Source organism: Rhinolophus sinicus, chromosome 8 (genome assembly GCF_057876585.1).
Source record: "Rhinolophus sinicus isolate RSI-liver-muscle chromosome 8, RSI-T2T, whole genome shotgun sequence".
NCBI lineage: Eukaryota > Metazoa > Chordata > Mammalia > Chiroptera > Rhinolophidae > Rhinolophus > Rhinolophus sinicus.
In genome coordinates this window covers 3693610-3715665 of record NC_142508.1, presented here as the reverse complement: position 1 = coordinate 3715665, position 22056 = coordinate 3693610, and the positions used below count along the sequence as shown (strand labels likewise).

Sequence of the window (22056 nt, the reverse complement as noted above, 5' to 3'; positions counted from 1 at the left end):
TGAGGACGCCGCAGGGTAAGTGCTTAGTAGGGCGGCACCTCTCTCGGGGCTCATGCCTCGGCTTTGCTTTTGAGGAGCGGGGAGGAGTAGGGTCCAGGTGGCAGAAGAGTCACCTTGATACCCATCACCTTGCCAAGCTGGGGCAGAATCCAGAGCCCCGGCTTTTTCCTCTATCCCTTAGTTATTCTAGAAAGAAAACCTAGGGGAAACCCCTGTACCTGTTGAAGGGTGAGAACTTCCTAAGTTAGGGGCCACGAATGTTCCTTAATTTGCTCATAGAGTTGCAACCCCAAAGCTCCAAATTCCTAGCTCCATAGCTTCCCCCGTACTACATACCATTCCAGAACCATCAGTCTTTCCTACCTCGTCCACTTTGCAGTGGGCCTTCTCACCCAGTCTCGTTTTCTAACAGAAGAGGGTTTGGTATCCCGAGCTTTGTAAAGGCTGTGATGGGGAGAAGGAGAGACCGTAATTAATGCCATAAGAAACAGCAGTGCAAATGGGTCGTTTCCTCCAGACCCTCATGTCTGGAATACCAGAGGGACAGGGAGAGACTAAGCTGCTGTGTCCTCTGTGTAGAAAAAGATGACTGCCGTCCCAGCGGATGAGGGTGAGGTCCCCGGTCCGCCCGTCAGTGGCAAGACTGGTAACCGCTACCTAGTTAGGCGGGGCCTGGACATACCCCAGCTAAACGAGGGTCACGACAGACGTCATTCCGCTGTAATACTAGAAGGGAGTGACACCTCTGTCCTGAAGGCTGCCAGCGTTTCCAAAGAGAAGAAAGAGGAAGCTCGCCTGTTTAATGGGTCAAGGAAAGTGCAGTTAGGAGCATGAGGTCTCAGTGGGAAAGGATGACACGGAGGTAGGTTACGTGGGAGGAGATGGTGTGTCCCGAGGAGCTCCTAAGGAGGTGAGTGACCGTCCCTTTCGTTTCTTTGCATGTCCTTGTACTATAGACAGACAAGACAGTACCCACGCGGGGGCAGTAAAACGAAACTCAACTCTGGCTGGATGGAGGAAACACCACTTTCCCAGTCCCTCTCAGGGGTGCAGACAGACAGACAGAGGCTGATGGATCGATATATACAAACTTTACACAAAATAAATAAGGAGCTGTGATCCGCGTGGCGAGGCATCGCCCTGGGTTCCTCCCACCCGTCAGAAGTGATTCCAGGAACCTTTCAGGCCCTAGGCATTTTAGAACCCACCCCGTCCCCAGGAGTCCCCCTCAGTCCCAACGGGAATCCGAGCCCCTGGCACCCTGACGCCCTGGTCCTGAGGGTCTCTGGTACAGGCTCAGGGCCACGTGCTCACACCTCAGGTGGCCAGGAGAGCAGCCCTGGAGCTAAGTCCATCGCCATCTGAGCCCCTGCCCGGGCAGAGTCACAGCGGGGACCCCTCCGCTCTGCAGAACTGCCACCCAGTCTCAGAGCAGCACAGTCCTGGGGAGGCGCGTCAGGGCCGGGCCCCCTGTTCCATCTGTTGGTGCTGGCTCCGCACGGCAAACCGGTTCACGTGCACCGGTATGGGCACCACAATCTTGGGGTTTCTGACGGGCTCCCCAGAACGGCTGCTCACGTTGCCAGCTTTGATGCGCTTCCACTTGGCCCTCCGATTCTGAAACCAGATCTTGACCTGCACCTCGCTGAGCTTGAGCGCGTGGGCGATCTGCGAGCGCTCGGTCAAGCTCAGGTATTTCTTGCAGTGAAACTCTTTCTCCAGTTCCAAGAGCTGCTCGCTGGTAAAAGCCGTGCGGCGGCGCCTGCTTTTGCCCCCAGGAGCTGTGACTCCTGCTGCCACTGGGGCTGTGTCCTCAGTGCCAGCCCCCAGGCTCCCCTTGAGTTTCGGTTTCGGTCCCAGGAGCACCCCTGGGCCCCCTGCAGAGCTGTCCAGGAAACCGTCGTCCTCACTGTCACCACCCGAGCCCTCTTCCTCCTGTTCGCTGCCCGCCGGGTCTCTCGCGGGTGCCTCCAGCTTCTCCTCGTCTGAGCTGTACGCCTTCCCCTCTGGGGAGCGAAGACCAAGAAGGCAGGGAAAGGCAGACAGGTTGAAGGAGGCACGTGGAACCGTGGAACCGTGGCCGGACGGACAGCAGGAAGAGAGACAGACGTGGAGGGGGTGAGATGGAGAGGGGGGCAGACACGGACGGCACATCCAGGATGAGGGGTGGGGAAGAGGTTCAGGGAAGACAGAAATGGGAAGAAAGGAATTAACCAGCACAGATTTCACTACAGCAAAGTGGGGGCGGGCAGGCATGTCTGTCAGAGGAACGTAATCCCCAGGGCTGTCCCCTCAGCATTCCCACCACCTGCACCTCGTTCTGCCTACTCACACCGCCGGGGTTTCTGCGAACCCAGACCACGCAGCCTCGGCCCAGAATGAAGCCGAGGACGTGGCTTAGGAGCCTTTCAGGTGCTGGTCTGGGTTCAGGGGTCAGGTCAGCAGGAGTGGGCGACGTAGGACAATCTACCTTCGCAGGCTAGAGGGGCCCAGGGGGGCTGTTGGTCTTTTATTCTCCTAGGAAGCCTCATCCAGCCCAGTGGGGAGAGCTACGTGTGGACCTCTGTTCTGTCTCCCCTCCTTCCCTCACTTAGATCTAGAATCATAGAATCTCATTTCCAGATGGGAACTTGAGGGTCATCTGATTCCCCACCCCTACTCCCAAAATCTGGGTCCAAGAAATGTTATCCACGAATCTAGGAGTCAGAAGGTTTCCTTACTGCACCCCCTTCCCAATTGTCCTTAACCAGATCATCCAGCCCAGAATGGGGACCCCTCGCAGCCACATGGCCCGATGTTTCTTCCAATTACTTAGCCCCCCGAAGCCTCTTTCAGTCTTTCTCCTTATTTTAGAATGACGTCATCGCTTTTCCACCTCCCCTCTCTTAGTCAAGATTGCTGAGCAGCAGCACAGCTGCTTTCTGCTCAAGTTCAGAATCCTGAGGACCCTGAGCTTGATGTGAGCTGGGAACACGGAGGGAATATGGGAAGAAACAGAACTGCGGCAAGGAAAAATACAGAGGGTAAAACAGCAAGTCTCATTTAGGTCACTGACTATGTGTAATCACAGCCATACAAACATGTTAGCCCGTACGTAATGCTAAAATTTAATTCAACCATTGGGTTTATTCTTAACCCACTGATGTTTTTGCCAGATCTGCAAATAATGCACTACAAATGTTTTCAGTGTTTGAATTTCGCAAAATCTCTTGTTTTCTGCCCAAAGGACCGATAAGTCAAACAGCAAAAAGTCGAAAGAAAACCAACCAACAGGAACGAGAACAAGAGAAAATGGATAATCCATAAACTGACTAGCTCCTTACCCATCGAGTTCACTGAGTAAAGGTGGGCAGGACTTCACAAATGTGGGAGTGCATTTACACTCTCCACATCTCACATGCACGCTCACGAGCATCCCGTGACTGAGAATACAACCCAAAACAAAATCACTTCCGGGAACGGTGAAACGCTGTATAAGAGAAAAGGGGTGCGCACGTGGATACGTGGCTAGAGCACCTTCCAGCACGCAGAGCTGACCTCTAACCCCACCCCCATCTGCCTGAGCGCCAGCAGGGCCTCCGGGACCAGCGACAGCCAACCCCCTCCCCCTGCCTAGGGCTGGCCCTTTACCCTCACTGACGCCCCGATGCCTTTCCCTCCAGAGCCACGGGGACATTTCCCTTAGAGGCCAGAACCCTCGGTCCATGTCCAGATCCCACCTCGATCTCGGTCTGCTTCTTCACCCCTCAAAAGTATTTTTACCCCCCAGCCCCTTTTCTCCCTGTAGCGCTTCACTCTTTATGTAACCTTCTCCAAACCCACGCGGCCCACCCCAGTTCAGCGCACCCCGCCTCCTATACTGTTTTCAGCAGCAACTGGCCTTCCTTGTCTCCTTCCCAGCTGCCGGCTTCCTGTGCTCTGAGAATGCGCTCCTCAGGACACGCCTCTCACCACCCTGCTTCCTTCCTGCCTCATCCCCGGCCAAATCCTTTTTAGTTCCTGCAAGACTCAGCCTAGGTTTCCTCCTTCATGTGTCAGGGCTCTTCCTCACGCTAGTTTCCATGTCCACAGAATGCAAACTCAACATGTCGCAGACTGAACTCGCCATCTTTCTCCCAAGCCAGCTCTTGCCCCAGCCCCACACCAGCTCTTTCCCATCTCAGGCAACTCCATCCTCCGTGTTGTTCAAACCTTCGCTCTCTTACAGCCCAGGCCCAATCCACCAGCGGGTACTGGTCGTGAGTGCTGCTGCCTGTAAAATACACGCAGACTCTGACCTCTTCTCACCAGCTCCTGTGCATCCAAATACTCCAAGTCACCTCTCCCCTGGTGCACTGACATTTCCTCCAAACTGCTTTTCCTGCTTCCGCCCTCACCCCCTTCCCCAGGTTCTTCTCTGGAATATTATACGTACCCTTCACCTAGAGTTCGGCACCGGCTCATTCCCTAAAGTAAAGGTCTTTATCACTCTTTTAAAATTAAAATTCTCAGTACTCCCCACCTCTGCTTTGTTTATTGCTAAAATACATGTCACCAACTTTGTTTATTCATTTTATTGGCGCTCTCCCTCTCTTCTTATTAGAATATAAACTCCATGAAGGTAGGGATTTTTGATATAGTTTTTCACTGCTGTATCTTCAGCATCTAGAAAATTACCTGCACAGAGTAGGCACTCAATAGATATTTGCTGACTAAAACTATTCCCAAGCTCGCTCTCTCTCTCTCTTTCTCTCTCTCTCTCTCTCCCTCTCTCTCTCTCTCTCTCTCTCTCTCTCTCTCTCTCTCTCTCTCTCTCCTTCCTTTCCCAAGCTTCTCTTAAGATATTCCCTACCTATATCCCGCCCCATCCCAGCTCCGGTGCCCATGAGACATTCTCTCCATGAGTATCCTGCCCACTTTTCAGGATGCCCTCTGGTCTCACAGTAGCTGCAGAGGAACCCACATGGAATGGGAATCTACAGGGTCTTATGCTAAAAAAATGAAGGACAATCGCCAACATTATTACTACATCCTCTAACTTTTAACTTTTAAAACATGGTTTGTAGTAAATAATCACAGAAAAAACAGAATCTTGGGAAAACTTGGACCAATATTACAATATTTTAAACAGCTGCTAAAAAGGCAGCAACGGGATTTTAGGGCTTGAAGGATGAACTCATCGAGCACAGCTTGGGGTACCCGAGGGCTGGCCAATAAATCTAAATTGATGATGATTGAGATGAGGCTCCCAGGTTCCTTGATCTGGCAGGGCCCCCCTGAGATCACATCATCCATCCCTCTGTCTTCAGACAGATCCCATAAAATCAAGGCCACATAAGCGGGCCACCCTCAGTGCTGCTTTTAAAGCCAGGCGAGAAGCACAGGTTCACAACCTCTCGTGGTTACTTGATCCCAGTGGGATGCTGAGAGGCAGGGACAAGAGTTTCTCTCTGCGCCTTTATAATCATGACACTGAGGGCTCTGATAAGCAACTCTTGGAAGGAGATGGGGGTGGGACAAAGAAGAAAGCAACCCAGAGGGGAAAATACAGCTCCCTGAGAGTATGGGACAGTGAATGAGACCGAGGAGGAGTGGGAGAGAGAAGGAAAGCAGGCAGACAGAGGCGTGAGGCAGGAGAGAAGGAGGGTAGACATAGTGGCAGAAGATTTAAATGACAGAGGAATTGAAAGATCTAAAAAGTTTAGAGATGAGAGAGAGAAAACAGGGGAACAAATCAAGAAGAAAAAAGAGAGCAAAAAGCTTTTTTGATTTTGAACCCCTCCCCCCTACCTTTTTTACCCAAACATTGATCCATTTGGAGCAAAGCAAAACATTTTGGCCCTGCCATTTACTCTGCTCCACCAACAGTGGAGTACGTAAGAATGCAATACAATACGCAAAGTGATAGAAGAACATTCAGAAGAACTGAATGAGCAATACAATCCTTTACAACCAATCCTTTACAATATAGCAATCCTGAAACAGCTGACTATTTTCTCTTGAATTAGCTAAGAAATAAATGCAAACTATTTTATCTGATTTGTAATGAATATTAAACAAAATAAAACAAAAGTTGCACATAAAAAAGTGTGTTATTGACTAAAAATGGACAGAAGCAAATCTTTTTGATAAAATTTCTGTTTGCAAAATTTGATTTAGAATAATTGGGCTTGGTAGATACCATGTCACTAAAAGTACATTTCTAATTATAGATGCCCTAACTGGTTGATAGGAACAAAAAACTTGATCAACAAACTAAGACTTCATCAAAAATTTTACATGGGAAATAATGATTCTGATGAGAATAATTTCAGCAAAAGGAAAATTTTTAATTGGAAATGATTTGACTGTGTTTGGTAGGTAAGCCAAACAGATCCAAAGGTTCTGTCCTTTGTGTATGAACATGTTATTACAAGTAACAGAAGAGTAGATTAAGTTTTCAACTTGTTCCCTGTGGGCAAGTCGAGAGTCAGTGAAAAAAGTGTGGTGTCTGCCCAGGGGGGTAACTATGGGGCAGACTGGTTATTAGGAAATATTCAGAGTTCATTGTGAATTCTTCCGGTGGGTACTATTACCCTAAGTACCAGAAATCACAAGGTTTGAGCCACAAGTATTCATAAAGGCCGTGCCAGGGCGTTAACCCCACTCAGAAGAGCCGCGCTGAGGCTCCGGGGACGTGCTCACAGGGGGCCTGCCTTCCAAGAGGAAGGGAAGCAGCTCCACAGATACAGAGAAGCCCCATCTTGGTAATGGGTCCAGTCAGGCTGGAGAAGAAATCAAGGGCCAAAGAATCCATGGCAGGTATTTTCCAGTAGAAAGAATCAACAGCACCAGGCTCGTGCCATCTGGAGGGGGTGTCCCCTAGCTGTGGTCACCAAGGATGGTGGGCTGGAGTTCTGGTGCAGAAAAGCACCCTGGGAGTAGAAAACCATGTTAGATCCCAGCTATGGGAACGTACGAGTTCCTGTGCTGTCCCTCATCCACCCTGCTCTGTTCTAGTTGATATAAAATCAATAGTCTTTATTCTGCACGGAAGAGAAGTCTCCCCCGCATTCCACTCAGTTCTCACTTCCCTTCCTTCCACTTCAAGACAAACTGCCTTCACAGCCCCCAGCCACTCTCAGGACACAGAGTCTCCTGATTCTCCTCATCAGGTCAATGACTCAGCTTCCTACATACAGAACCAATTTTCTTTTTTTTTTGGTGGGGGAGGTGTCAAAAGGTGGGAAGAAACCCAGGTCATCCCTCAAAAAATAAAAAAGAGGTACATTTGCCACCCCTCTCATTTCTAACTCCTCATCAACCCTCATGCCCAGCACAGAAGGATTTCTCTGTTCTTCTCAGAGACAGTGCTTTCTCCCATCATCCACAGCAACGAGCTGACTTTCAGTTGGCTTTTCACTCATCCCCATGACTTTCATGCCTCCGTGATGCTATTGCTCCGTCCTATCATTTTAGGAACAAGAAGGAACATTCATTTTCACTTTCTCTATTCGTCCCATGACTCTTTGGCATACTTGACTCCAGGTCGACGTGAGACTGTTCTCTCCACCACTGTCATCCAGAGCCTCTCCCACCTTCAGAACAAATTGCGGGCAATTTTCCCAGCAGTCCAAGCTCAGAGCTCGTTGCCGCTATAAGCGTCAGCTTTCCCCAAACACTTCCACATGCATTATGTGATCTTCTCACTCAAGTTGGAGTAGATCTATTTATTAGTAGTAGTACTGGGAGACTAGGAACCTCATTTTCAGCTGAAGATACTGAGTTTCGGAAAGATTAAATGATTTTCCTAAGTCGTACAGTGAGGGACAGGGCCAGGCCTAGAAACTTGGTCTCCTAAATAATCAATGCTGTTTTATCCTTTGCCGTTTTATCCTTTTAGCTTCTTTTCTCCTCCCACTCGAAATACAAAGTCCTTTCCCCGATGCCTCATCAGATAAATAACCTTCCTACCAAATCCAGTTTTAGTTTAGACCTCACCACTTTCACTTATCACCACAGAGCTCCAGCCCGATTACTACCTTCCCCTCAACATTCTCAGAGAAGAGTCTTCAAATTGCTGTAGGAGAGGCCGCACTCACCAAATTTCACCTCGGTCCTTTAACAGGCTATTCCTCTCATTTCCCAAAGCAAAATTCCCACCAGCTCTTTCTCATATTCTTTTTTTCCTGTCATTATTGGTTTGTATAATGTAATCTTACCAGTCAACATTCCTTCTATTTAGAAACGCATTTTCACATTTGAAAAATAATATTGCCAAACTATGGAAACAGCTTTGTTTTACTATCAATTTTCTCTAGCGTCTAGTTTGCAACTGTCTCCCTCACCCGTCAAGTACAGCTCTTTCTTGTTCATGAATCAGCCTGGTTGAGAAACAGCAATTTTCTGCGGTCTTCCTCTCTCTCTCCCTTCCTCATTAGAGAGCTCTTTTTTCAGAGCCTCACTCCTGGTATTTCTTCTGTCACTCCTAGGACTACGTACCTAGTCCGGGAGAAGGCTTTCCTTCCTCATACTAAAAGGGAGCTAAAGGTATGCTTTTGTCCTTCTTTCTGGTTGAGTGAGGGATCTGTTTGGAGTTGGTTTCTGTCCGCCCAGTGCCCCCTTCCTTTAGGCACTGGGATTGTCAGTCACGTTTCTCCACCTTCATGACATGCAGGCATGGGACCTGCATCTGACCAATCCAAACATCCCACCTCCCTGGGGACCTGACTCAAGCTGCTTAATCAGTCATCCTAGGATATTATATGTGCTAGAATTCACTGGGGTCCCAACCTGGGGTTTTAAAAACGAAGAGCTGCCTGTGCTTGTGCCACCTGCCTCCTAAGGAGACAATGAGGTGAAGACACAGAGAAGCCAGGTTGAGAGTAAGAAAAAAAGATCTAACAACACTGTTTGTATTCCTCGTAGTCATGTGAATCAATAACTGTCCCATTTTAGCGCAAATCAGAATTGAGCTACTGTCACTAGTAATGGAAAGAGCTCTGACGCCATACAATGCTCTAACTAGAAGTGACAATGATCTCATGACTCCAGGGGAAGCAAGCCTCCCCACCCTACTCCCACAACTCTCCCATCCAAAATCATGTTTCCACATTGCCTGAAATTATTCGTAACAACAGCACCTAAAACTCCAACAGCTTGAAATTCATTTGGACTTTAAAAAATCTCCTTCATCCATCTGAGTGTGAATTATTTTAATCCAATGGCTTTGCTCCTAACACATTGAGATCAGACATATGTAGGGATAGGAATTTCGATGAAGAAAAAAGGAGAGGTAATTTTTTTTTTAATGGAGAGAAAGGAGGAACAGGCCCCCGGGGGACAGGGCAGGGCTTTGGGCAGCCTTAGGTCTACAGAGGATGCTAAATGTCAGACAGGGAGGCTGAAAGGACGGAGAAAGAGCCAAACGCAAACGTTTACTCTTCCCCCATTAGATTCATACAATGTTCTCTCCTGGCAGTTTCCGTGTGAACAGTTCTCAGAATACAGCGCTCTTTCTATTATTCCCAGAAATATCGTGCTTATCAGTAGAGAGAGTGTCACCTACCCTACACAATTCCTAGGGAAGATGTCTTCCCCAACTTAATTCCCAGGGAAGCTCTCCATCCATTTCCAGAGCAAGGAGAACATGGATCATTTCTTTCACACCTAGTACTTTAGGATGCTGGACAAATATCTCCTGATTTCATCCTTAATTCTGTGAGGTAAGTATCGTTGCCCCTATTTTACTGGTGAGGAAACTGAGACTTCAGAGGTTAGTATTTCATGGTAGGTCACAAGAAAGGGTGGCTGGTGCCAAGATCTGTATTCAAAGCCCGTGCTCGTTCCTCTGCACGACACCACATCTCTTTGTTAACACTGAATGAAAAAGAGGCTGAATTCTAATGTCACCCTATCATAAATACTGTACCTATTGGACAAATAATATAAAAGGCCAGGAATGATTCCACACAGGAACTGATTCTACAACGCACCCTTTCTTTTTCTCCCTCCCTCACGGGCATTGCTTTCTTCCTTGCCAGGTAAAATCAGTTACAATTGATCCTCAATCTTTTGGGCCTGGAGAAGAGCTACTCCCACCTTTCTCAAGTGTTTTTCTCTCTCATTTCTTCTGAGGGCTGTACACAGCCATAGCGCAGGTAACATGGCCCTGATCTGCAATGACAAAGCCTTAAAGCTCAGCCCTGGTTTCCTCAAGATGTACATATCCCAGCCTCCCTCTTCCTTGTCAGCTACTGCGACAACTCAGCACTGAAAAGTGTAGAATTTGCCCCAATCCCTATGCTCCAGATGCTTGTTTTTTTTTTAAAGGAAACAATTCCTGAATAAGGGTATCCTTATAGATAAAAACAGAATTGTAGAGCTAGAAGCAACCTTACAGATCATCTAACTCAAAGCCCTAATTTTACCGAGGAGGGAGGTAAGACAGAGATGTGATTTGGCCAAGACCACTCCGTTCCACACTTCTAGTATCTGCATATAATGTATAGAACACTTAGCATCCATTCCAGCGCAGAGCGCTTTGTGCCTTCACGCTCAGGGTAATTTCATCTCCTCTCTCCTCCCAGTATATCGCTGCCTCACTTCTCTCCCCATGGCTCCCAATTCAGTTCCATCTTTGCCATTACTTCTATTATAATACCATTTCCGCCAGAATCCAGTCAAGAAACCCATCTCCCATTACCCCCAGTTCAGAACCAGTAGCCTGTTTCTCCTGTTCTCATTTTTCACACGTGCTTTTACCTCAGAACCCTTGTCTCTGCCCGCCAGTCTCCCCACTTCTAATACAGATTTTGTGTGTGTGTGTCGTCACTTAGATGATTCCTTTCCCTCCCATGAGGAGACGGGGTTGAAGACGCTGCTTCATTGCAGTGCTGGGCTCTCTCTGCCTCCCACAACTTAATTCCACCTGAGTAGGTCATCTTCTCTCACACCAAATTGAAGCATCTCTTCTCCCTATTAGGCACATCAACATTTCTCTCACGTGACTCAAAGCTGATAACTTTCCCCCAGCGTGATCATATTTCCAATGAAATACCCTAACCTCTTCTTTCTGACCCCTACTCCACACCTCTTTCGACTCCATCATGGCCTCTGCAGCTGCGCATCCCACCTGCAGACACAGCTCTGTCCTTTCCACTGGTCTGTCTTCTCTCCACCTCAGCACAGGGGGCATCTCCCCACTCCCTCTACATGAAAGTTCTCTCCCACCACTCTCTTTATCATCCCTATGTCAACCTTGTTCTCTTTTTGAACATCCACTCCATTACTTCTCTCATTTCCATTTCCTAATTCCCAGTTTCCCTGCAAAGGTTCTTCTTTCCCCATTACTTTTAAGGCAAAATTCTTTCTTGCCTGTAGCTTCCCACTGTAACATCACTCTCCAGGCAAAGCCCTGCTCGTATTGTGTTCTTCCTTCTTTCCAACGAAGTATTTCCCCCTCCTCATTCCAATTACTGCCTCTCTTCCATTATTCCCAGTACAGACTGTCCATGCCCGTGATGCTACGAATAACCCTGATTATTTATAATATACATCTCCGTATTTACATATGTCACTGCAGAGGGCCCTTCTCTCTCCCACTGCTTGGGTGTTACCTCCACTGTGGTACAGGGCATCTCAGTATCCCATTCCAATCCTAATCAAAGTTTCCCCTTGTCATTTCTGAGCCCTCTCTCTCTCTCCCTCTCTCAACCAGGGATTTTTAACCTTTTCCAAGCCATGAACTCCTTGGCAGGTTGATAAAACCTAGAATGCTTTTACTTGTGTAACTTAAAACACATAGGATTATATTAGAGGCCAATTGTGTAAACATACAGTTATCAAACATTTAAAATGCATTTGTGCTATAATCATATATGCTTCTTTATTAATTCATTAAATAAAAAGATGCCTGCAAAGACTAGAAATGTATATGAAAATATCTGTGATTTCAATTGGCGACAAAAATCTCAGGTATGACTGAAACTACAGTGGTTTCTGGCCTACATTTATAATTAAAGGAAGTGCTAAATTTTAGTTAGACATTAATAAAGATGTAATTTTTCCCCACCCTTAATTAACAGGTTCCCTCACAAGAGGTTCGTGGAGTCCATATTAAGAACCCTACTTTAAACACGAAGGCTACAAAAATAAGCTTTTATTCTGTGGAACTGAAAGGAACATTAAAAATCATCTGAACCAAAACTTTTATGTTACTGATGAGGAAAGTGAAGCCTAGAGAAGTTATAAAGCTTTGACTCTCCCAGAGTGTCCTGAACATACTAAGCCCATAAGAGGCACACAGTACATGTTCCCTGAATTGAACTAAGCGACTTGACACAATTGCCTGGCTAATGAGTGACCTGAACCCTAAAGATGAGACTGGAACCCATGTGTCATGCCTCCTAGATAAATGTTGCTTCCCTCACATTAAGTTAATGCAATATTTGCCTTTCTTTAAATGTCGGTGGAGCAATCACTCTCACTGTATGCTCGTCCTCAACATTTTTTTTGAAAATACACCCCACTTCCAAGGAAAATCTCCCTCCTGTTTCTAATCACAGAACTCTGATTCCACATCACATAATCATTTCCTGTGTTTCTCTCATGAGTAAATATATCTTGACAGTCATAATAGATACCTATTCAGAAATTCACTGATGGTCATCTCAAAGGGTCTCTAGCTACAATTGCTTACAGCAATCAGCATTCAAATATCATGCTCCTAGTAAGTTTCCCTGGTCTTCTGGCATGATTTCCATTATTGTTGCCAATCTCTATTCAGAAATTGGCAAATCTTTTTCTGCTTAGTTTTTAAAGATAAAGTTCACTACACTGCCTTCTCTGAGGTCTGTCCCATCATGGTCTCTTCTCTGGATCATCTCAACTACAAGTGTTTTCTACACCACACTCAACTGGCATTATCTTTCATATCAATCTCTCACTATATTTTTATCATCCATCCAACAATTATATATGGAGTATCTACCATCCCTCACTTCTTAAGTACTTGTGTCCAGGCAATCCAACTCTTTTCTCCCTGAATGAATCACTGCTCTAGATACCCCCGATGTAAAGTTTTCTTCTGCAGTTCTCCAAACAGACAGCTCTTTTCATCGTCCCCCCAGCACAGAGCATCCCCTTAACCCACTGTCTGTGTGATGTGTATTTGCACCATATCTCCACAGCGTCAAGTTAGCTTCAGTTACTCAGTCAGAGCTTGCACCTTCACACGGAAGACCCTCTCTGCCCATCCCACTCAAGGCAGAATTCTCTTTTTTTCCTGCCATTTAGAGCTCACGACTCTCTTCTCTCCATTATTCCTAACATCGAGAACGTCACTACCCACTACCTCTTTTTTCCTCAAAGCTCCTTTCCCCCATCACTTTCACATTATTCTGTTCTTATAACTCCCTAGAGTTGTTAGGTTGCATGTGGTCACCACTGGTCAATACATTGACTGTGTCAAAAATGGCTAGTCTGAATTGAGTTGTGCTGGAAGTGTCAAATACACACGGGATTTCAAAGACTTAGCATGAAAAGAGGATATAAAACATCTCATTAAACGTTTTTATATTGATTAATGCTGAAATAACATTTTGGACACATCGGGTTAAATAAAATATTAATTTCAACTGTTTTTATTTACTTTTTATATGGGTTTTGTTGTTGTTGTTGTTGTTGTTTTTGACGAGGGCACAGCTCACAGTGGCCCATGAGGGGATCAAACCGGTAACCTTGGTGTTAATAGCACCACGCTCTAAGCAACTGAGCTAACCCCTAGGATTTAATTACATAAATCCTTGCTAGACAGCACTACTCTGGACTTTTCTGTTCATTCATACTTTTAAATCTTCCCTACTAATTCAAAATTCTTTTCTCTTTCACCGCTCCTACTGAGATTCCTTCCCTGATTATACTCAATGCTCCTCACACTTGAAACATAGATTTTTCAATCTACTATTCTCATTGCCTTTTCCACCCCGTTATTTCTGTTCATAGTATTTCTTTGTGCCTAATATAGCTTCTACCCCTGCAATCAAATCATAATAAAGTTCTGTTTTCTTCTTCATCAATTCTAGTAGGGTGGTATCTGCCTTAACGCTCAGCAAAATTTAAAAAAAAAATAGTCCTTACGATTCCCAAGAAAAAGAACTTCACGTATCACCCTCCAAATTGGCCTATCTTCACTATAATTTCATTTAAAGGGGCTAGTAACTGTAAAACACTAAACTAATGTAAATTAATAATTTCAGATCAATGTCACCCATTCACACCAGGACAGCAATTCCTCTTCTGTCATTTGAAAGATAGCTTTCTTTCTCCTACTCTTCTAATGTTAAGGTTTCAATCCGATTATCTGAGCAGAGAAGTCTCTTATTTCATGCTAAATACTCTAAGACATTTTCAAAATGGAGTGTTCGTTTTTTTCCACCATTTTCAGCATGGACCCTGTGTCATCACTCCCCAAACTGATTTTATGTCCCACATTTCTGGAATTGCCTTTTCTTTTAAGGGGAAAATCAAGACTCGGGAGGTAAGTGGGCATGAATGGCACAGTGAGGAAGAGTTGGAGAGTTTGTCCTGAGAGCGATAAGTAGCAGTCACAGATAAGATCTCTCACTCATTATGCTCTTGGAATGTTTCTTCTCAAATCTCTCTGTACTGCTCTGCACTAGAAGCCCCACGATAAACCTTTTATGTGTATCTCTTCCCAATATGAATGATTATCTTCACTCCAGCACCGCTCACCATTCTTCCTCTTTAGAAGGTCTCCTTCCCACCATTCTTAGCAAAGAAATTCCTTGTCTTTACTCCAACTATTAAGTCTTTTTTTTTTTTGCATCCAACATTTTCCTCAGATGATGATTTTTCCTTCATCATTCTCTATATATAAATTCCAGTTTCACATCACTCTCAGTATTGAAAAACCTTTTTAAAAATTACTCTTAGTGTTGAAAGTTTTCCGTTTCCTACTAGTATATTTATTCAGCTCCCTCCCAGTTCTCTCAAGACAGAACTCTTACACACACACACACACACACACACACATTTCTGATTCAGAGATATGGTTCCCTTTTCATATGGCCCAGGTTAAAAATCCCTTGTACATACATCTTCCAATAGACAGTCCTCTCTCACATTCTCTCTTTGGATAATCTGGATATACAGCTCACGTGTTAGTGCCTTTCTTTATTCTTATTTCCTCAATATCTTTCTTCTGTTCTTTTCCTCCACTTATTACTTTCCCTCTCTCTCAATGTCTTGTTTTACAGCCACTATTCTACCTGCTTCAGAAGAGCCCCCATTTTACAAATGGGTAAAAATCAAAACTGAGGGGAACCTGCAAGAATAGGACAAGTTGCTTGTCCTGCCATTGTTTGGGCATATTCCCCCTTCAGTTCCCTTCTGCTGGGGTGTCTCTCTCCTCTCCCTCAGCTCATCTCGTTCCCAGGTGTGTCTGCGCCTTCCTCTAGCATCTGTTGCCTCCAAAGCCATCCCTCTGATGGCCTGCCTTACGCTCTTTTCTGCCGTAGGACTATCCTATTCCAAAAATCCTTCTGATCCTTTCTTGTTCTGAGCATCCTGCTGGCTGCTCTCCCTTCCCCCTCCCACTCTGGCCTTTTTATCTCGTGGACGTTTCCTCCCACCTTCCAGCTGCTCTATCATTTCCTTTTGATCCTCCTTAGGAGATGCTGCTCACACTTTAGTTGCTTGGTCCTCCTGGTCCAATCAGTACGGGAAAAACAACAACAGCTGAATGCCCAAAGCCAAAATGCCTGGGACTAAAGGGGAAAAGGAGAGGAAGACGGGCTCTATAACAGCCCTTGGGGTCTGGAAGAGTGATTAGCCCTTTGGTCAATTTCAAGGAAGGGCCCAGGAAACCTATCATTGGGAATTGCCCTCTCCTGGCCGAGGACAAAAAGACTATCGCCATCGCCTCCCAGTCTCTGCTAGAGTCAGCAGGTGGGGTCACGTCCACCGGCTAAGCTGGATGCAACGAACAGTTAAGCAGAGGCAGGTCCATCCTGATGCTAAAGAAGTCTAAGCTTCAAGAACCCCACCCTTGCATGAAGCCCCTATTTTTAACTAGGGGCCACCAAATTGTATATGCTTTGTATGTCAGCACACCTGGATCTGCTCCTGGATAGGCAAAAGCTTTTCTGGCTTCCGGGGGTTAAGGACCAATAAATAGGGAAGCCATCCTGCCTCTAGTGAGAGGGCATTCCCCCATGGAGGACACAGGGTTCCTGAACTAGCTCTTAGCCGAATCTCACTGGTTCCAGAATCTTAGCTGAATTCCTGACTCCAGGCCTTTGGGCCACACCCAATCCCACCCACCCCTGCCTTTAGCCTCTCTCTTGGCCTCCAGTCAGCCCTGGTCCAGCAGGTGCTAGGACCCCTGACAGCTACAGTTTCCCTAGGCCCACGACTCGCTGCTCAGTTCTGTAAGGCTTAGCTCTAAACCTGCCAATTCAGAAGTGACCTCTCTGAGTAAGATGAAGACATGGCACCAATAGGATTACCTCAGCTTTCAGATGCTCTCTTTGCCCCTGGACTCACAGAGCCCATTTAGGGTCAAAACGACCTTCCCCTCAGAAGCCAGAACGTGCCCTCCCTGTACTGAATTGACAGCTGCCCCAATGTAACCTCAGACTGGGGTCTTGCTGCTCTCCCCAGGAATCCCACACTTGGAGCTTCTCTGTTCCCCGCAGATGAGAAAAATGAAGGGATTCTGGAAAGGAGACCCAGGAGAGCAGAGACTCCAGGACTAGAATGCTGGGAGGACAGGCACAGATTTGGGAGGGAGCACCGAGAGATCCTCGGTGAGGTTTCACGAGCTCTGGAGGCCGAGCAGGGCACGGCTCTGGGATCTAGAGGTGCCGTGTCCGAAACGGAGTTGGCGATGGTTCCGCAGAACCCACCATCTGCGGGCCTGGGATTCCAGGGCTCCGGGCACGTGCCGACATTCCGAGCAGGCTGCCGTCTGGGGTTTCCGGGTAACAAGCCTCCCGCCCAACGCCCCGGTCGGCCCCAGCACTTACCCGGCAGACTTGGGAAAGTCTCTGAGAAGTGCGGCTGCGGGGCCGGTGGGGCTTCTGCCACTTTCTCCCGGGCGGGCAGCAGCTCGTCGGCTTCCAGCCCGCCCTCTGGGCGTCGGCCGCCCGGCTCAGGGTGGTTTCGGGCAGCAGTGGCAGCGGCGGCAGCAGCGAGTTCCGGGGGCCCGTAGAAGGCGTCGGGTGGCTCGGCGAAGCTGGGCAGTGCAGTGGTCAGCGCCACCATCGAGGGCACGGCCTGGCCCAGCCCCGCGCAGAAGGTGTTGGTAAGGCGGCCGGCAAAGGAGGCCAGCGGGGCGAGGGGTGGGAGGCCGGCCGACAGCGGCGCGGGGGCCAGCGCCTGTGGCAGCACTAGCGGCCGGTAGGGCATGAACATGGGGTAGCCGGTGTACAGCAAGTGGCCGGAGCGCGGCGGCGGCGGCCCGATCAGGGAGTCGATGGAGAAGGCAGTGCCCGGGCCCCCCCCGCTGCCCCCGCCGCTCCCCCCGGGGGCGCCCCCGCCTCCGGCTCTCTGCATCGTGCCCGGAGCTGCGGCCGCCCCGGGGCACTCCCCTCCGGGCGCCGCCGTGCGCCCCGCGGCTCGGGCGCCCCGCGCGGACACGCAGGGCTCGCTCCTGGGCTCCCGGGCCGAGGTGGCGGCGGGGCGCGGGCTCGGCGCAGTGTGGCTCCGGCGCCGCGCTCCCTCTCTCTCATAAGGAGGGAGGGGGCGGGCGAGCGGGCGGGCTGGGGGTGTCGCCCTCCGGACTCATCCATCTTCCTCAAATTACGCTTCACTTCCTCCCTCCGCCCGCCGCCGCCGTGCCCGGCTCTCGCTCCCTCCGCAGAGCCCGTTCCCAGCGGCCCTGCCGGCCGGCCCGGGACCCCGCCCGCCCCCCGCGGCCCAACCAACTATTATTAATGGAGATTGATGAGGCCGGACACGCCGCTTTGTGAAACTTTGCGGCCGGGGAGAAGGCGGCTGCAGCTGTTGGGCCGGTGCCCCTCCCGCCAGCCCGCCCGCCCCCCACTTTGCCCAGTTGGCCAGGGCGTGCACGGGGCGCCGGGCGGCGGGCAAAGAGGGCGAACCGGGAGGGACGGGCCCGACCACAGCGCCCGGGGCCGCCGCCCTCTGCGGACCCGGAGCCAGTGTCCCCACGTGTCTCCCCGCCCCTGCCGCCCCCGCCCCGCTCCTGGGCCGAAGGACTTGGCGGCGTCAAGAGTAAGCCCAGAGGCTGAGGCGGGACAGGACCTCGGTGCCCGCTCCGGCCGCGAGGCACGGACGGCAAGAGGCTCAGGGCCACTCGTACTGGGGCCCTTTTCCCTCTTGGTCATTTCTTCCCAGCCCCAGTCACACTGCGCTGGGCTCCCGTGACATGGGCTCTGCCCCTTCATCCTCATTCCCTCTTTGGTCTCCGGGGTCCCTAATCCCTCACTCTGGCCTCCTGGGTAATTTCCTCCAGGGCCCACACTATGCCAAGTACTTACCATTCCTCTCACCTTCCCCCTCCATCTTTCTCCCATCCTTTCCCTTCCTCCTGCTCTTCCCTGCCTTGCCCTCCTTTCTGTCCCTATTCCTATGGCTTATCCCCTATCCCGTGCTTATTCTACCCCCCCCCATTTCTCACCTATGTCTGTATCTCTTGTCTGTCTATCTGTCTCCCTCCCTCGCTCTCTCTCTCCCTCTCTTCTGCTATTAATTTCCCTGATTGGCTCCCCAGCTCCAGCGCTGCTGATGAGCCCTATTCATTCCCGGGCCTGACACTCTCGACCTGCCTTGGCTGATTGCTGGGGGCTGGCCCCAGGAGAGCTGACGAGCCCCAAGGGTCAGCAGCGCTAATTATCCGCTAATTGCCGATGACTCTGCTCACCCCCCTCATTCTCAGACGCTGAAATGGTGGCGCCTTTTACCCTCCCCCTCCTTCCGATTCCCAGCAGTACAGTTGTCAATCTAGAGGCAAAAGTCATGGGCACTTTTGCTTGATAGGAGTCTCAGGTCAGTGGGCAAGAAAGACAAGACAGGCAACTCAACAGAAGAAGAGTGACCCGAGCTTCAGGACATAGAGTTTCAAGCCTGGTCCACTAACATGGGGGACATCTGGTCACTGGGAAACTGTTATTCAAGTGGGGCCAGGGACAGCCAAGCTAGTCAAAATTAACAGTAGCAAGCCAGACAAGTTTAGGAGGAGGATTTGGCTGAGGTGAGGAGGAAAATCTATGCCAAAGAGTCTCAGCGTTTCCGAGCCGAGACAGAGGAGGGCAGGAGGGAACTCTGGATCTCAGTGACATTTGTTCAAAGCAGGAGTGCTGTATTGGCCTAGCGAACACCATTAAGGTCAGGCTCACGCACCCTGAAAGACACTCACCACAGAGGGACAGAAGAGGGTGGGACCCAAGTAGGGAGTTTTCATTGGTTATGCTTGACTGACAATGCCTCAGAGAGGTAAAGCGAGAAGAGTGTGGTTTCCGTGCCGTCCTGGTCTATCTTGGGCTCTACATTAAACTCAGTGAAACTTCTGAGAGAGAGTCTGGTGGGAAGACATCGACAGGGGTAAAAAAAAAGAGGTGGCTTAACCTAGGTCTGGGAACCCAAACTCACTACTAAAGTGCGAGGATAATCCTTGTACATTCTGCTAAAGATAGCTTTCACAACCCTTTGTTAAATTAACCAAGCACTTCGCGGTACCAATATGGAGACCAGACTTCAAAGCGTATTGTATTTAAAACAAGAAAGAAGTCAGTAGTTGATTTGATGGCTTTACAGTGTTGGATACACAATAGAGCCTTATTGACTTGATAAATTATTGAGGGAACTTTGGGCTACAATCACTGAAATTGAAGCTGTATGAGCAGTAACAGCACCAATCAAGTAAAGCATGAAGGAACAGCCGTTTTTAAAAGGAATTGCATTCTTTTTTTTCCCTTTTTTTGCATAGGTAATAAAATCAGATAGCACAAAATTCCAAAAGCTCAAAGGGTATATATATTGAAACATCTCCCTCCCACCAGTCCCTTCATTAAAAGGCCACTTTGAAAGGCTGTCACTCTCTGGTGGGACAGAATGGATCACGCATTGTCAAGGACTCAAGGTTAAAGACCCTCTGATCTTGAAGATGTATGTCACCTAGCTTAAGCCAAGAACTTATTGCCCAGAACTACACTCAGGAAAGTGGAATCCTCTGTGCCAGAGAGCACAGGCATAAAGCTTGTGGCCAACAAATCTCAGTGGGCCACCAACTCTGAAATGAGGAAAGTGAGACCCCAGGACTTCGTTTTGCCCTGGTGTGGTGTGCGTTTGTTAGATACTGTATTTTATAATCCATTTATATCTTCTATCTGTTCCCTTGTCACGCTGGAGTCATGAAGTGTGACTTCTCATAGGCCTTGACATTCCACAGCTAAACTAGGATAAAAGCCCTCATATACATGGTGGCAACTGAAGCAGCCCATCTCCTTTCCCTGCGCTTTCATGAACCGTGGAACTGAGGCCACACGGTAAATGGAAAAAGCGTTGGCTACAGTAAAAAGACCTGGAGTTAAATTCCTGTTCTGACCCCTCACTGGGCCGTGTGACCTTGGCCCCTCTTTGCCTTAACTTCTCCATCTATGAGAGACAGCGGTTAATACAATATCTACTCGGCTCAGTCAAAGAGCTGGTGCAAGGATCAAGTGAATACGAGGGACACCTCTCAAAATGAGTTCTTCCTACATTAAATGGAGCAAGAAAAGCAGGGTGGTCAACAATGGAAATTCCCCCAAACTCGTGGCTCGCCAAAAACTACTTCTTACTCTCCCATCAGTACCAAGGACAGAAGCTGTCGCTGTTAAATCTGAACGGAGGTGGCTACTTTCTTAACCAAGGGACAACTGTGTTTCTCCTACTGAATCCCGAACGGGTCCATTGTGGGCAAGTGCCTCCCCTCGCTGTCTAAAATGGGATTCTAAAATTGCTTCTTTAATTGTCCACGTACTCTGATTGGCCCACACTCGTTACTCCACCTATTGGGGAAGTGCTCCTACAGGGGAATTTTCTTTTGACCCTGCCCTCTCTGTGTGTGCCTGTGTTGAACCCCATCATCTGGCCTCCCCTTCATGGATTGGGAACCAGCTCCTAGGATGCGAAGAAAGAACAAAGTATTCTAAAGTCAAAGCTAGTAGCGCTATACCTCCGCCTCACTCCTTGGCGGAAGAAAGTCCACTGACAGTGGGCAGCGTCGGGCTCTGTCCGCGGGCACCCTCTGGTGGCAGCAAAGCGCAACTGCATCACCGCAAGAGCGGTGCGGAGTACGTCAGCGCCCCCTCGCGTTAGTCAGGGAGACGCGCGGAGGGCAAAGGAACAGGACCAGGTGAGCCGTCCGAGGACCGGCCGCGGGGCGCTGCTGGGTACTCAACTGTGAGCGCGGATTGGGCGCCGGGGTTGTACACGAGAGTCTTAAAATCTAGCATCACGTGTGTAGGTTCATGTATGTTTGCTGTGTTCAGGTACTTGAACCCTGTGTATCTGTTGCGTTCAATGTGTGCCGTTTGTGTGTGCGCACATGTTACACGCGGATAGGTTGGTGGTGGGGAGGTCCGCGCCTCCAGTGCAGGGCGGAGTCCTCACGGAGGCGTGAAATTGGTTTGGAGCAAACACATTACGGAAAGCAATTACCGGGGAGAGGTTCTGGGCCCGCGGGACCCGCAGCCGGGAGGCAGGGGAGGACGCTCCCTGGCTTGCAAGTGTGTCTGGGTATCTGATCCCAGAAAGGACCTTCCTAACACTGGCCCGCGAAGGGGAGAACAAGTGAAGTCGGGCAGCAGGCCCTTACACTGACCACTCCAAACCGCCTTCCTTCCCTTGGCCCCTCCCTCCTTAAAAGGTCTCCAGATATGGTCAGAAATCCTTACCCCTTCTTATCACTTTGGGAGAGGCACCCACCTTCAGTGAAGTCTTCCTAGGTGCCTGTCCTATTGCCTGCCTTCTTCTTCACACCCTCCGCTCCTGCTGCCACATGTCTTTTTCATAACCTTCATTGCCCCTTGCGTTTGAACTAATTATTCACACTTATTTTTCAGACTAGAT

At 48.9% G+C, this 22056-nt stretch overlaps 1 protein-coding gene across 1 annotated transcript; it reads right to left on the bottom strand.

Annotated features, from left to right (window-relative positions):
* Nucleotides 1–1307: 1307 nt before the first annotated feature.
* GBX1 (gastrulation brain homeobox 1) lies at nt 1308–17752 on the bottom strand. Its single transcript, XM_074315127.2, has 2 exons — nt 17007–17752; nt 1308–2006 (listed from the first exon to the last, which is right to left on the bottom strand). Exons 1-2 carry the CDS (start codon nt 17533–17535, stop codon nt 1456–1458), a joined length of 1080 nt encoding a protein of 359 aa, XP_074171228.2. The 5' UTR covers nt 17536–17752; the 3' UTR covers nt 1308–1455.
* Between the last annotated feature and the right edge of the window lie 4304 nt (nt 17753–22056).

Excerpts from the sequence above, each read along its gene's own strand:
- GBX1 (XM_074315127.2), bottom strand. The coding sequence starts at position 17,535 with ATGCAGAGAGCCGGAGGCGGGGGCGCCCCCGGGGGGAGCGGCGGGGGC. Across the intron at positions 2,007-17,006 it reads GACTTTCCCAAGTCTGCCGG|AGGGGAAGGCGTACAGCTCA; the intron begins GTAAGTGCTGGG and ends TTCGCTCCCCAG.